Here is a 15,219-nt window from a genome sequence, read left to right as displayed (position 1 = left end):
GTGCAATCATGAGCCTGGAGTTCAGATGTGAGTAATTCCCTGATCCAAATTATCTGGCACCCTTCCCCGGTCTCATGTGCACAGACTTGTGCACACTTGGATGCACACGTGCACACACACACACACACAAATATTTGGGGCTTTTAAGATGTCTTAGTAAAACTTGACAACCTGAATTTTTAAAATAAACAGGTATTTTCTTCTTTAAAAAATACTTTATGTATTCTTATTTTATGTGCATTGGCATTTTGATCGCATGCGTCTGTGTGAGTGTCAGATCTTGGAGTTGCAGGCAGTTGTTGGCTGCCCTGTGGGTGCTGGGAATTGAATGGAGATCCTCTGAACAGACAGTTAGTGCTCTTAACCACTGAGCCATCTCTTCAGCCCCCTACATATGTATTTTCTATTTCCTCCATCTCATTTCACTGAAAACTTCTGTTCATTGTCAGAGAGAATGAGCGTTAGCACACTGAGTTTTTGTTATGCCCCAAACTCAAGACCCCCTTCTCCCAAACACGACCCTGTGTTTGAACTTCAAGCATCTCTCGCCAAGCTCTGGACCTGGTCAACTGCTTGGTGTTTCCCAACCCCATACCCATTACCATGGCATAGCCCACAGCCCAAGAACCTGACTGTTAAGTGTGCTGGCTAGTTTTATGTCAACAAGGTAAGGTCATCCCAGAAGAAGAAATCTTAAGTAAATGCCTCTATAGGGCTGGCATGTCTGTAGGGCATTTTCTTGAATGACAGTTGATGTGGGAGGGCCCAGTCAATTGTGGTCAGTGTCATCCCTGGTCAGGTGGTCCTGGGATTTGTGAGAAAACAAATGGAGCAAATTCAGAAAGAATCTGTAAAACCAATAAGCACTCTCCGTGGCCCATGCATCCATCCCTGCCCTGACTTCCCTCAGTGATGGACAGTGACCTGAGAGTTGTAAGCTGAAACACCTGTGCCCCCTCCCCGCCCCCCAGGTGATTTTGGTCTTTATTGAAGCAGCACAAGTCAGAACTGACACAGCCTTCACACGTAGGACATCCTGAACTGTGTACCCAGAGAACCCAGTTGATGAGAGGGCTTCCCTCTCGGAACCTGAGGCAGCCCAGGCGACTTCCCATCCTCAAGGCACCCTGTCTGCTGTTACTGTGAGTTGGTAGAGGGTGTCACACTTGCAGACTTTCCCTCTTTTGGCTGTCAATGACCGGCATATGGAAAACAACCAGGGAAATAGGGGTGAGTAATTCCACAATCTGTGGGATGGAAGGAGGAAAACTCTTAGGAAATATTAAAAAGCAACGTAGATGAAAACGAAGGTAGCAGAGTTTAAAACTTTGTACTTAGTGTCAAGCCTCAGATGCAAGCTGAGGCCACTCCATACCTGTGGCTCCTCCCTTAACCCTCTCCAGGCCAGGGGCTGGACTGGGCTTCCCTTCCCTTCCCACAACTTCTCATTCCTGTATCAACCTGCCATTTCAGCCATGCATTCTCTTGGTCCTTGACTCCTTTCTTGGTCCACCTGCCCCCACCACTCAAGGCCTGATTGGGTTCAGTCTGGACTCTTTCAGATGCCTCGGACTGAACTCTCATATCTACAATAAAATCCTCCTCCTCAGTCTTATCTTGGAGCAGTCATGTCCTCGTTTTCATTCACTTAGTTAGGTGCAGTGGCACACTGTAATTGCTGGCCTTGGGAACTAGAAGTGTGAGGATCAGGAGTTCAAGGTCTTTCTTGGCTCCGCAGCAAATTTGAGGTCAGCATGGGTTACAAGACCCTTGTTTCAAAAAACCTGGGGGAAGATCTGGACAGGGACACACCTTTAATCCCAGCACTTGGGAGTTCAAGGCCAGCCTGGTCTACTGAGTGAGTTCCAGGACAGCCAGGACTATCTTCAAAGATCTGATTGCCTCTGCCTCTTGAGTGCTGGGATTATTCCACCATCAGGAATATATGTATATATATACACACACATATATGTGTGTGTGTATGTATTAGTTAAAAAGATCTCCCCACACCCCCACACCCAAACAATAAAACAATCCTCTTATGAAAGGCACCATAAAGTTGAAAGACAAGGATAAATTCAGTATTCACAGTGGGTAAAAGAGCAAAGGTCACATGGCACTGAGCATCCTCAGACAACTTGACTGGGATAGAAGAGCTAAAAGATACCCAAGCAAAAACACACTACAGGTAGCTGGGCATGATAGCACATGCCTGTAATTCTAGAATTCTGGGGGTGAATTGGAAAGACAAAGTGAAGTCAGTGGACCTTATCTCACAAAACAAATATAATACCAAAGGATTCCTTTGGTGTTTGACATGCAGAAAGATAAATGGAAAACTAATTCCAGACAGATCTCATAGATATCTATGCATCGATTTTATGACGAAAGTGACACTTCAGATTAAAGAGTGTGAGCCATCAGATGATTCTGGAACAATTAGTTACCTATTGGGGTGGGGAAGGAACAAACGAGTGTGGAACTCTCTCCTCTCAACCCCAAATACTCAAGTGGGGCTGCACCAAATAGGACACAGAGATGAATTGCTCCTCTCTACCACCCCTGAGGAGTTTGATGCAGGGTAGGGGAGTGGAGTCGGCCCAGCGTAGGGGCAGCTGGGGAGGTCAGATGTAGCTCAATCTTCCATTCTGCAGCCTGAGAAACAGAATGCAGACACATCCCCCCCCCCCCCGTGATAGCCTGAAAAATCAAGTTGTCCCCCATCCCCTCCAGCACCCCAAATCCCCAAATAATTTCTTTTTAAAGATGTAGCTCCTTAAACAGCATTCATAACTAATGTTCTCCATGCTACCCCTAAGGAGTTTGCAACCCATGGCATGACTGAGAGGTGAACTTCATTATAATACCAAAATCATCCAGGAGAGAGCAGAAGCCTTCTATAACGTGGCAAGTATGAGGGCCGGCAGTCAGGTCGACTGTGCAGGGTGGTCCCCGCCCACTCAAGCGAGGACGCCTTCTCCCCTCCTGAACAGCTTTTCCACCCAGGTAATCTACTCCTTGACCTGACTTTGGGAGTCTCTTCCAGACGTGATTTCCAGCGCTCTTCCCATTTGTTCCTGGTAAGCGCATGGAAACAAGCCCCTCGTTCTGTAATAAGTTTAAGGGATGGTCAATGAGAAGCAATTTTAAACAGGTTTTTTGCCTTTAATCCCAGCACTCTAGAGGCAGAGGCAGGTGGATCTCTGTGAGTTGGAGACCAGCCTGGTCTACAAGAGCTAGTTCCAGGACAGCCTTCATAGCCACAGAGAAACCCTGTCTCAAAAAGCAAACAAACAAATAAAAAACCCCAAACAACAATAAAAACCAGACTATTTTGCTGAGAGGGACACTAACACAGAGATCAGGAAAAACTGGCCAGCATGCTGATTCGGCTAAAGACAACAGTTTTTAAAGTCTCTGCAGGGACAAGAGAGATGGCTCAGTAATTAAGAGGACCTGGGTTCAATTCTCAGCATTATGTGATGGTGCATAAGAGGATTCGAAACCCTCTTCTGGCCATGGGCATCAGGTGTGTGATTTGGTGTATAAATTTACATGTTGGTTAGAAGCACCCAAACATGCAAAAACAAGTACATGAATAAAGTTCTTGGTTTCAAGAAATCCAAATTGTCCTCTTTCCCCATAGACCGGTATACCAGAGAGGAACTATCCTATTGATTCAGGACAATTGCTCTTTGTGTGTGTGTGTTTTGAGACAGGGTTTCTTTGTGTAGCCCTGGCTGTAGACCATGTTGCCCTGAACTCACAGGGAGAGGTGCAATTTTATCGTCATAGAACCAAAGGAGCTCAAAAATCCATGTGTAGCCGGGCGGTGGTGGCACACGCCTTTAATCCCAGCACTTGGGAGGCAGAGGCAGGCGGATCTCTGTGAGTTCGAGACCAGCCTAGTCTTCAAGAGCTAGTTCCTGGGATTTCTCCACAGAGAGACAGGGTTTCTCTGTGGCTTTGGAGGCTGTCCTGGAACTCGCTCTTGTAGACCAGGCTGGTCTTGAACTCACAGAGTCCGCCTGCCTCTGCCTCCCGAGTGCTGGGATTAAAGGCATGAGCCACCAATGCCCGGCGACTACACTGTTTCATACACACACCAAACAAGTCCTAAAGACTGGGGCTGGGACTCAGTGTCTAGGGCTTCTTGATGCAAGGGCTCTGTGACTTCTGCCATTGACTTGCTCAGTTAAAAACATTTCCAGTCGGAGCTGGGCAGTGGTGGTGCACTGCTTGGTTAGGCCTTAAGGTAAAGATGGTAGGCGTCAACAGGAACATCAGGAGTTTAAGGTCATCTTCAGCTACATAGAGAGTTGAGCCTGATCTCCGCTGCAAGAGCTCCTCAAAAAACGTCCCTTTCAGTGTCTCTGTGGGCACTCCGTCGCCTATATTCTCAATATTCACTAGCCATTCATTGAATGTTGTGGACACTTCTGTTCTCATACAGCTGCCACCTGTACTGTGTCAGTGGCTGGGACATACTTGAGGTTCAAGGTCCTCAGTTCACCCTGTGGACTAGGCATCCACCCTGACCGCCTTCCGGTCTAGGTGGGGATAAAACAATGCAACATTAGAAAGATGACACAGAGGCCAAGATGAAGATTCCTTTCCGTGCGTGTTTAATGAAGGCAAGATGCGTTTGAAAAGACAGATTCAGTTTTTTGTTTTTTTGTTTTTTTTTGCCAGAGGTGGTCCTGGGTGGAGAATAGGGCGGGGCAGAGGGTGGAACCTTTCTTTGACTGAAGACTGGTGAGTTCTTTAGGGAGTTTCTGAGGAGGGGGCAGCCTCTGCTTCTTATATAATTAGCAATAACTAGGGAAAAAAATCCTTTACTTCTGCAGAGAGCCTATGTCTGGAAATGGAGGATTCCCAAATGACTTCCAAAGGTAAGATGCTTGGCTAGGGACCAAACTCTGGCTTTTATTTATAGCTGGCTATTTATCTGATGCTCTACACAGGTATGTCTATTCTAACCTCTTTGATATTTGGGTGTATTCATCTACGGATGTGTTGGGCTGCATTCATCCTGTGACTCGTTCTGCCTACATGTTGGGCATGGCTGTGTCTGGGTTTTGTTTGTCTGTAAGGATGTGAGTTATCATTTCTCTTTTGTACCTCTAGTAGGATGGGGGCACCTCTCCTGGCTGCTTGCTGCATGGCGAAGTGATTGGTGGTGGGACTTAACCCAAGACTCAAGTAAAAAAACAAACATAGACACTTAAGGGGGTTTCCCCCTTTTTTTTTGGTTTTTCGAGACAGGGTTTCTCTGTGGCTTTGGATGCTGTCCTGGAACTCACTTTGTAGACCAGGCTGGCCTGGAACTCACAAGAGATCCGCCTGCCTCTGCCTCCCGAGTGCTGGGATTAAAGGCGTGCGCCACCACCGCCCAGCTGGTTTCCCCTATTTTAGAGGTCTTTGTGGAACTATTTGCAGGTGAAGAGATATTATGCTGGGGATTCCATCTGCAGTGATTGGTCAAGGTGTGGGAGCAGAGATAAGCAGGGTGTGTGAGTGAGTAAATGGCACTGGTCAAAGGCAGGTACCACCAAACCCAGCCTCCTTCATGCTTTAAGGAAAAAAAAAAGTGAATGAGACAGGGCTGGTCATAGGACTTGGTGGCACAAAGCCTTCCTAGCTAGCAAGGCTCTAGGCTTGATCCTCACTACTGTAAAACAAGAATGAATAAAAAATAAAGCTGGGTGTGGTGGTACACACCTTTAATTTCATTACTGTGAGGCAGAGGCGGGCAGATCTCTGACGTCCAGGCCAGCCTGGTCTACATAGTGTGTTCCTGGTTAGCCGGAGCTACATGGTGAGGCTGTGCCTGAACGAAAATAAGTCAATAAAAATGAAAATATGGAGAGGGAAGAGAAAAGGACAATAGTGTAAAAAAAAAAAGTAAACATCCAAATGCTAAGCTAAAGACATGTAGTGCTTGAACCACAGCTTCTTCTCAATCCCAGAGAAGTGGATGCCCCTGTTGTTGGGAAAGAGGATCTTGCAGAGTCAGGGGTTTGGAGAAGAACTCAAGTCAACAATAAATCTGCAACTCAAAGCACCAGAAAAAGAAGCTCCATGACATTGGCTTGGGCCATGATTTCTTTCATTTTTGGGGGGGTGGGTGGGGAGGGTTTCGAGACAGGGTTTCTCTGTGGCTTTGGAGGCTGTCCTGGAGCTAGCTCTTGTAGACTAGGCTGGTCTCGAACTCACCGAAATCCGCCTGCCTCAGCCTCCTGAGTGCTGGGGTGAAAGGCATGCGCCACCACAGCCCAGGTTGGGTCATGATTTCTTGGATTACTACTAGAAGCATAAGTGACAGAAACAAAACATACAAGTAAGGTAACTTCAAATTTTCTAACTCGGGCCCGAGGAAGGGTATCTGTAGTAAGGTGTGAACTTAGCATGTGCAAGACCCTGAGTTCAATCTCCAGTCTCCAGCGTGGAGGAATACACAAACACGTAATTAAAATTCATGACCCTCAGCACAGTGAAAAGCAAGTTCTGGAATGGGAAAAGGGTTTTTTGCAAATCATATCTTATAAGAGGCTAATGTAGAGAATATAATTTCTTTTTTTTAAAGATCGATTGATTTATATAGTGTTCTGTCTTCATGAAATTATTTGTTATAGTTCTGGAAGCTGTAATGCCTGAAGGTGAGTCACTGGTGTTCAGTGCAGGATGCAGGACCTTCTCGCTGTGTGGTGCTGTGACAGGGCAAGATTGTGAGCGTGCTCTTTATTTTCAGATTGTGGTGAAAAGCAAAATTTGCTGACCGGACTTAAGAGTTTAATGGCGTTCCACTTTGTTGATAAACAGCAGTCTGGTTAGCGGTCTGTTTATATATTACTTGAGCTAAGGGAACACCAGAAGCCAGAAGACAACTTGTAGGGAGCCAGTTCTGTCCTGGTGTGGTCCCAGGAGTAAGAGTCTGTCAAGCTTGGTGGCAAGAAACCTCACTGAGCCATCTTGCTGGCCTTACATGCATGACAAATTCATTGTTTTAATCCATTATGCAATTAAATGTCTGAAATGTACACTTCGTGGGTATTGCAGTCATGGTGGATGATCTTTTTTGTATCGCAAGTATTTTACTGAGTGTTTTTGCAGTTTATGTCCATGAGGGAGATCGGTCTGTAATTCTCTTTCTGTGTTGAGTCTTTGTGGCTTGGGTATCTGAGTAACCACAGCCTCATAAAATGAATGGGGCAATGCTTCTTCTGTTTCCATTTTGTGGAATAATCTGAGGAGTATTGGTAATAGGTAGTAACTTTTTTTTTCCCTTCGAGACAAGGTTTCTCTGAGAAACCTTTGACTGTCTTGGAACACATTTCGTAGACCATGCTGGCCTTGACATCACTGAGATCCACCTGCCTCCCAGAGTGCTGTGATTAAAGGTGTGTGCTGCCACCACCTGGTGGTAGTAGCCATTCTTAAGTGGTAAGAGGCAGTATTTTTTTTTTTTTTGAGGCAGTATTTCCACAGATTTGATTTTTGGTTTCCCTAATAACTAGAGGTTTTGAGTGTTTTCTTAGTGGTGTCATCTGTAGAGAAATATTTACTGGAGTATTTTGCATTTCAAGCTGTTCATTGTGCTCTTTGATGCACAGTTCTAAGTTTTGCTGTGTGTACCCTTGGTGGGCTCAGTCCGGCCACATTGTGAGAGTGGAGGTCAGAGGATAACTTTCAGGAGTCAGTTCTCTTCGTGTTCTGGGGATTGAACTCAGGTTATCAGGCTTGGTAGTAGGAGACTTTACCTACCGAGCCATCTTGCCAGTTACTTATTTAAATTTCTTTCTTTATAAATTTGTTTTTAGCCAGGTGTTGGTGGCCCACACCTTTAATCCCAGTACTTAGGAGGCAGAGGCAGGTGGATCTCATAGTTTGAGGCCAGCCTGGTCTACAGAGTGAGTGCCAGGATAGGCTCCAAAGCAATACAGAGAAACTATGTCTGGTTTAGTTATTTCTAGAGGGACTGGAGACATGGCTCAGCAGTTAAGAGTCCTGGTTGCTCTTCCAAAGGTCCTGGGTTCAATACCTAGTAACCACATGGTGGCTCACGACCATCTGTAATGAGACCTGGTGCCTGCTTTTGGCCTGGAGGCAGCCATACAGACAGAACACTGTATACATAATAAATCGTAATTTTTTTTTGGATACAGGGTTTCTTTATTTAACCTCAGCAGTTGTGCAATTCGCTGTAGACAGGGATGGCCTTGAATTCAGATATTCATCTCCCAAATGCTGGGATTAAAGCCCTACACCATTATACCTGACCCTAAAATGTTTTTTTTTCCTCTTTAAGATTTATTTGTGTGGCCGGGCGTTGGTGGCGCACGCCTTTAATCCCAGCACTCAGGAGGCAGAGGCAGGCGGATCACTGTGAGTTCGAGACCAGCCTGGTCTACCGAGCGAGTTCCAGGACAGCCTCCAAAGCCACAGGGAAACCCTGTCTCGAAAAACCAAAAAAAAAAAAAAAAAAAACCAAAAAAAGATTTATTTGTGTGTGTTTGACACGCTTGTGTGCAGGTGACTGGATCTGAGTATGGCACAGTCACTTGGAACTGGACTTGCAGGTGTTTGCCTGGTGCCCGGCTGGTTATGTGGATTCTGGGAACTTAACTCCCGTCCCTGTGACTATGCAGCGAATGCTCTTAGCCACTGAGCTGTCTGTCAAGGCCAGTTCTGGTGTACTTCTAACTTCCCTTGTGTTTCCTGTGGTCCGGCTATATGGAATTGCCATCAAATGAATGTCATCCAAGTTTTCCTTCGTGCTTTCTTGTAGTTCTTGTTTGGCCTTGAAGATTAACTGTATAATGTGAGGGTCTCACTAGACTCTGACGTGTGCACCCACTGCTCCGTTGTGTTGGCCTCCATCTCTTGCACTGTGTCCCAGGCCTCACTGTCCTCCTCTCTTTGTTTCTTAACTCAGATTTTGCATATGAGGGAGGACATGTGATCTATGTCTGTCTTCCAGATTTTTGCTTATTTCATGGACTGTAATGATCTCCACTTCCAGTTTTAAAAAACTGGCTGAATAATTTGTGTTAAATTTTGTACGTGAGCCAGGCATTGGTGGCTCAGGCCTTTAATCCCAGCACTCAGGAGGCAGAGGCAGGTGGATCTCTGTGAGTTCGAGGCCAGCCTGGTCTACAGAGCGAGTTCCAGGACAACCTCCAAAACAATACAGAGAAACTCTGTCTCGAAAAAACCAAACAAACAAACAAAAAAACATTTTGTACATGATATAAGGAAAGGGTTCAACTTGCTTCTTTTTGGTGTAGATGGGATCTTGTCTGAGAATCCTGGGTCATGAGCTGGACATGGAGTGGCACATTTTGAAACCAAAGCACAAGTCTTCTAACTTTGCCTTATTAGTATTCTCTGAAATCCGGTAAATTTTAGAACCAAGTTTTCCATATTCTGTGGGTGCCACTGATATTCATTGCATTTCTGTGGGTGCCACTGATGCTCACTGCATCCCTGCAGGTGCCACTAATATTCATTGCATTCCTGAGGGTACCACTGATGCTCACTGCATTCCTGAGGGTACCACTGATGCTCACTGCATTTCTGCGGGTATCACTAATATTCACTACATATCTGTTTCCACCTCTTTTTGGCTTCCCAGACAAAGACAAGAACTGCAGCAAAGCAAGAGCAGGGTGGGGAAGAGGAAAGTCAAAACCAAGGCATAAATTTGCCCAAGATCACCTGAAGATTCTTCAACAATTATTTGAAAAGGATCCTTATCCAAATTATTTAACCAAGGATAAACTGGCAGCGCAGTTCGGGTGCCAAGTGTGCGTGATCGAGGTAAATCTGATCTCTGAAGCTTTCTGTGAAGATGCCCTCACACGTGTCATGGCATGGGGCAGTATTTTCCTAATTTCAGTTTGACCCAGCTTATACAGAAATATAACCCACTGTGAGGGAAATTTGGAAGCAGCTTAAGGACTTAAGGGAGAGGAGATGCGTTAGATTCCTGATACCCATTTGTCCGCTCATGCCTCTGTCACTCTAGTTCTAGGCTTTGACGCCCACATCTGGCCTTCACAGGCCCTTCACACGCACAGTACATGAATATACATGCAGGCAAAACACCCATGCAACATACGGTAAGACATTTATTTAGGCCGAGCATGGTGGTGCATGCTTTTAATCCCCACACTGACTTGGATGCTATGAGAGGCAGGCGGATCTCTGAATTGAGGCCAGCCTGGTCTACAGAGTAAGTTCCAGGACAACCAGGGCTACTAGGAGAAACCCTGTCTCCAAAAAAACAACAACAAATAAAAAGTTATTGTCATTACCCAGGACGGGGACTATGCTGGTGTTTGCTGTGACAAGGACAAAGTAGTAAGACTTCTGAGTAATGGTTTTTAAGTGTATTGAAAATAGTGACCATTTTAAAGGGGGAGCAGATGGTCAGCTGAGAGATCAGGTATGTAATGGGGGAAGGGGAGAAAGGATTGCCTTAAATGAAATAAGCGGAAGACTGGAGTTCTCCTCATACAGAGGCCCCACGCCGTACAGTACAGTACAGGATCTCACTGTGTAGCCCTGCCCATCCTGGAAGTCACTATGTAGGCCAGGTTGACCTGGAACTCACAGAGAGAGCCGCCTGCCTCTGCTTCCCAAGTGCTGGGATTAAAACGTGAGTGCCCTCATGCCTGGCCCCCATCTTTAAAAACATTTCATCATTACCCCCCCAAAATAAAGGCGCTTTGGACCATGATTTTCATGTATAGACTATTATAAGGAGGCTAAAAGTGCTTAGGGTCACATACCTACCAAAGCATGGTTTTGTGTCACACATAAAAATTATAGCTTGGGGCTGGGTGGTCGGTGCACGCCTTTAATCCCAGTACTCGGGAGGCAGAGGCAGGCAGATCTCTGAATTCGAGACCAGCCTGGTCTACAAGGGCTAGTTCCAGGACAGCCTCCAAATCCACAGAGAAACCCTGTCTCGAAAAACCAAAAAAAAAAAAAAGAAAAAAGAAAAAAGAAAAAAAAGAATATAGCTTGTAACATGCTGTATCTTGTTTGGGGACAGCTTGGTGAAGTGTATAGGAAGTGTTACGGGATACTGCTGGTTTGTTTTGTCTACATACAGAGGCCACAACAGGGTTGGCTGGAGCAGGCTTCCATATTTAAACATGGAAGTGGGGGCGGGGGTTTACACAGTTCACAGCCTCCACAGTAGAGGCACAGGCCTAGGAAAGGCTGTCTTCCTCCTTTTCCCCTGTCTTTTAAAGGTCAGGAAGCAAGGTAGTGAGGCTGAGTCTTACAGATCTGTGGCAGTGCCTGTGAGAACGACTGTGGTACTTGGCATGTTGGTACACATTGCTCCCAGTTCTGTAGGTGGATCTGAGTTTGAGGCCTGCAAAGTGAGTTCAAGGACAGCCAGAGCTACAAAATAGAGGGACCCCAGTCTCAAAACAAAGAAAGAAAAGTTACTATGTATGGGACACAGATCTGGCTAACACTTTCCTTTTTTCTCTTTAAGAACTGGTTTCAAAATAGAAGATCCAGGCTACCCTCAAAACTGAGAGGCAAAAACTACGACGGTAGGACGACACCGGAGAGCCAAGACAGCGGGCTCCCAGGCCACCAGGGTACCCAGTCTCTGTCTGCCTGTGACACCGCTGGGCAAGTCTGTTCTGTGGAGACCCAGGAAGCTTCTGGAGAACAGGTTGATTCACCGGACTCCATGGTCCAAAGCGTTAGAATGAGATCGAGTGCCTGCCCTGTGTGCTACCAAGGTGCCGGTGGGAGCGGATCTTCTTTCAGCCTCGGAACAACAAACTTTACTCCTCCCCCGATGTGTGAGCAGTCTGCTATGGGCAACTGGATCAAGACATGGTACAGCCAGAGTTCCACATCCTCTGTCTTTGGCTATGTTCCTAGGAGTGGGCAGGGGCAGATGGATAGTAAGTATTCCTGGCTATTTCCGAAACAGCAGCAGAATAACTGGGGACATCAGCAGCAACAGCAGCAGCCTCAGAGCGACCAGGAGACGTCCTTTGCCGACCGGCTTATGGTGCACCAGAGTCAACAAGACTTAGGGCAGCAGGCGCCCTTCTTCCTGTCAGAGCATCAGGAGCATTTCAGACTCAGTGGCGATGCAGCAGGCTCTCAGATGCAGCCTGCACATCTAGCGGGGCAGCAAGGGGCTGCCAACAGCTATGCATGTGCCTCAGCAGGAGAGGGGTCCTCTCAACACATACCCGAAGGTTCCCCAAGGCTGTGCTGGGACCAGCCTGCAAGGCAGGAATGTTGGGAGCACCGTCAGGTCTAAGGTGGAATTCAGGAGTCTTAAGAGCTTCTGGGAAATCCTTAGTACTTAAGATCCAGCATCCCCATGAACGGGTCTCTACAATTTCCAGGAGGAAAGTTTGTGAATGTGAATTGTGGCCTAGCTCTAGCTCTAAGGTTGCGGCCCCCACCCCATAGACCGGCAGGCATATCAATACTTTTAATTTCTATGGACCAGATTTTAATTTCTAGGTCCTGGCAGGTGGCATGCTGCCCCAGGTAAAAGGGAAAGCACTGGCCAGCCTGTCAAGGGAGGGAGAGCATCAGGACCTCACTAGCCATCAACAGCCCAGGTGACTTTCTAATGAGGGTACTTGGCTTTGATCCTCCTAGGGGTTCCACAGTAGCAAGGCTTGTCATGTTGCCCAGAGTGTTGCAGCCTCTGGGTCCCTCAAGCTTTTGCACAACTGGACAGAGCCTAGGTATATGTTTAGATGGCTGCTTACCCCATATTGGCCTGATCAGATTTTATTTATTTATTTATTCCTTTTTGGTCATTTGAGACAGGGTTTCTCTGGCTTTGGAGGCTGTCCTGGCACTAGCTTTTGTAGACCAGGCTGGCCTCGAACTCTGAGATCTGCCTGCCTCTGCCTCCCGAGTGCTGGGATTAAAGGCATGCACCACCAATGCCCGTTGTAAATAGTTTTCATATATCCTCCCAGATACTCCCCTGGAATTTATTTTTTAATTTATTTTATTTTCAAATTAACACAAACTTAGGCATATCTGGGAAAACGGGATCTTTTGTTTTGTTTTGTTGTTTATCTGTTTGGTTGTTTGGTTTGTTGGTTGTTTAAGACATGATTTCTCTTAGTAGCCCTGGCTGTTCTGGAACTCACTCTGTAGACAGGCTAGCCTCGAACTCAGAGATCCACCTGCCTCTGCCTCCCGAGTGCTGGGATTAAAGGCGTGCGCCACCACTGCCCTAATTTATCTTATTTTCAAGGCAGAGTTTCACCACAAAGCTCTGCCTGTCCTGGAACTCACTCTGTAGGCCAGGCTAACCTTGAATTCAGAGATTTACCTGCTGTTACCTCCTGAGTGCTAGGATTCATGGCATGTGCCACCCCCCACCCTCCCCACCCTTTCACACACACCCCCTCTCCCCCCAACCCCCCAGACTTCACTTTTTCCTAATCTTAGGATTCTGTTTAGATGATTAGATTTTGTTTCTGTAGAATGTAAACAACAGTTAGCTGGGAAAAGATGGGAGAGGTATGTGCTGCGCTGAGGGAGCACCAAGACACATTGTATAGAAGTGTTAAATTGTCAAGAATAAATAAAAAATATCCTGAATAGATAAAAAAATAAACCTCCAAAAAAAACTCACCTGTATGTAGATTTTGTTCTTTAGGTAAATAAAGATTCAACCTCCTGGACAGTGGGTGTCATTGCCTGGCTTTAACGGTATCTGTCAACTCACAATGCAGCATCTGGGTTGCGTTCAGATTTTCTTTCCCTTTACTCACTTAATAGAGGTGGGCACTGTTGATTTTCTCTGGGAGAAGCCAACCAGATTCCTGGAGCTCAGCCACAGGGAAGTCTGCTCGTTTGCACACAGCATCGCTAGCGCCTAATGGTACACAGACAACTCTGCAGAACACAGTCCAAGCTTTTGAACAAGCAAAAGGCCTGCTTGCAAAGGCCTAACTGAGTTCAGTTCTCCTGAGCTCTTTAGTGGCCAGAGCTGTTAAGATGGTCCTACACTCTACAGTTCCTGGAACTGCAAGCATGCCTTTATAACTTGTAAGGTGCTGACCTCCCTCAAAACAGCTCATGGTATTTTTTTTTTGTTGTTGTTGTTTTTTATTTGTTTTTGTTTTTGGTTTTTTTTTTTTTTTTTTTGGAGACAGGGTTTCTCTGTATTGTTTTGGAGGCTGTCCTGGAACTGGCTCAGTAGACCAGGCTGGCCTCGAACTCAGAGATTCCTCTGCTTCTGCCTCCCAAGTTCTGGGATTAAAGGTGTGGGCCACCAACTCCCAGCCAGCTCATGGTATTTATTTATTATTATTATTATTATTTTTGGTTTTTACGAGACAGGGCTTCTCTGTGTTGTTTCAGAGGCTATCGGTCCAGCCCGGCCTCGAACTCACAGAGATCCACCTGCCTCTGCCTCCCGAGTGCTGGGATTAAAGGCGTGCGCCACCACCGCCCGGCTCAGCTCATGGTATTTAAATAGGGTTATTTTTATGTCTCTCATGTCCCTCTTTGGCAGTTGGTACAACTTGGGGGAGGTTATTAAAACTAGTACCTGGACATGGGGGTATAAAAAAATGTCTATTGGACTAACTGCTTTCAGTCCTTTTGGGCATATATTTAGAACAGGAATTGTAGATCATATAAATTAAGTATTTTTTTTAAACAAACAGGTTAAAAAAGTGTCTTTACATTTATTATGGAGGGAGCAGGCAGGGCTGTGTGCATGCAATCATAGAGGTCAAAGGACAAGTTGTGGGAGCACCTTCTTGTACTGTGTGGGTTTTGAAGATCAAACCTTGGGTCTTTAAGGCAAGTGGCTATACCAGCTGAGACATCTTTCTGGCCCAAACTGAGGATGCTGGGGTTGCAAGTACACACCACTGCATCTGACCTCTGTGATGCTGAGATATGAGCCCATACCCTTATGCATGCATTCACAGATATTTTTTTTCTCATTAGAGATTTAACAAGAGGGTTGGACTATGGCTCAGCAGTTAAGAACACTTGTTGCTTTTGAAAAGGACCAAGATTCACTTCCCAGCACCCTTATGGTGGCTCACAACTTCCTGTGATTACAGGGCATTGTGGTGCATACATACTTGCAGGCAGAACACAAAATACATAAAATTTTTTTTTTCTGAGGCCGTGTTTCTCTGTGGCTTTGGAGGCTGTCCTGGAACTAGCTCTTGTAGATCAGGC

At 46.1% G+C, this 15,219-nt stretch overlaps 1 protein-coding gene across 2 annotated transcripts; it reads left to right on the top strand.

The window, feature by feature from the left end:
- The first annotated feature begins 1,026 nt into the window (after positions 1-1,026).
- On the top strand, positions 1,027-13,161 carry Cphxl (cytoplasmic polyadenylated homeobox like). 2 transcript variants are annotated; one of them, XM_040747854.1, is made up of 5 exons: positions 1,027-1,230; positions 2,820-3,006; positions 4,848-4,892; positions 9,635-9,819; positions 11,513-13,161. In XM_040747854.1, exons 3-5 carry the CDS (start codon positions 4,865-4,867, stop codon positions 12,302-12,304), a joined length of 1,005 nt encoding a protein of 334 aa, XP_040603788.1. In that variant the 5' UTR covers positions 1,027-1,230; positions 2,820-3,006; positions 4,848-4,864; the 3' UTR covers positions 12,305-13,161. The 2 variants fall into 2 exon arrangements, with proteins under 2 accessions (XP_040603788.1, XP_021091704.2); XM_021236045.2 differs by lacking the exons at positions 1,027-1,230; positions 2,820-3,006 and having other exon boundaries at positions 4,255-4,892.
- The last annotated feature ends 2,058 nt before the right edge of the window (positions 13,162-15,219 follow it).

The sequence above is a fragment of the Mesocricetus auratus genome, unplaced genomic scaffold (genome assembly GCF_017639785.1).
Source record: "Mesocricetus auratus isolate SY011 unplaced genomic scaffold, BCM_Maur_2.0 Super-Scaffold_100006, whole genome shotgun sequence".
In the NCBI taxonomy this organism is placed as follows: domain Eukaryota; kingdom Metazoa; phylum Chordata; class Mammalia; order Rodentia; family Cricetidae; genus Mesocricetus; species Mesocricetus auratus.
The sequence above is the reverse complement of the archived record's forward strand: the minus strand, read 5'-3'. Positions and strand labels throughout refer to the sequence as shown.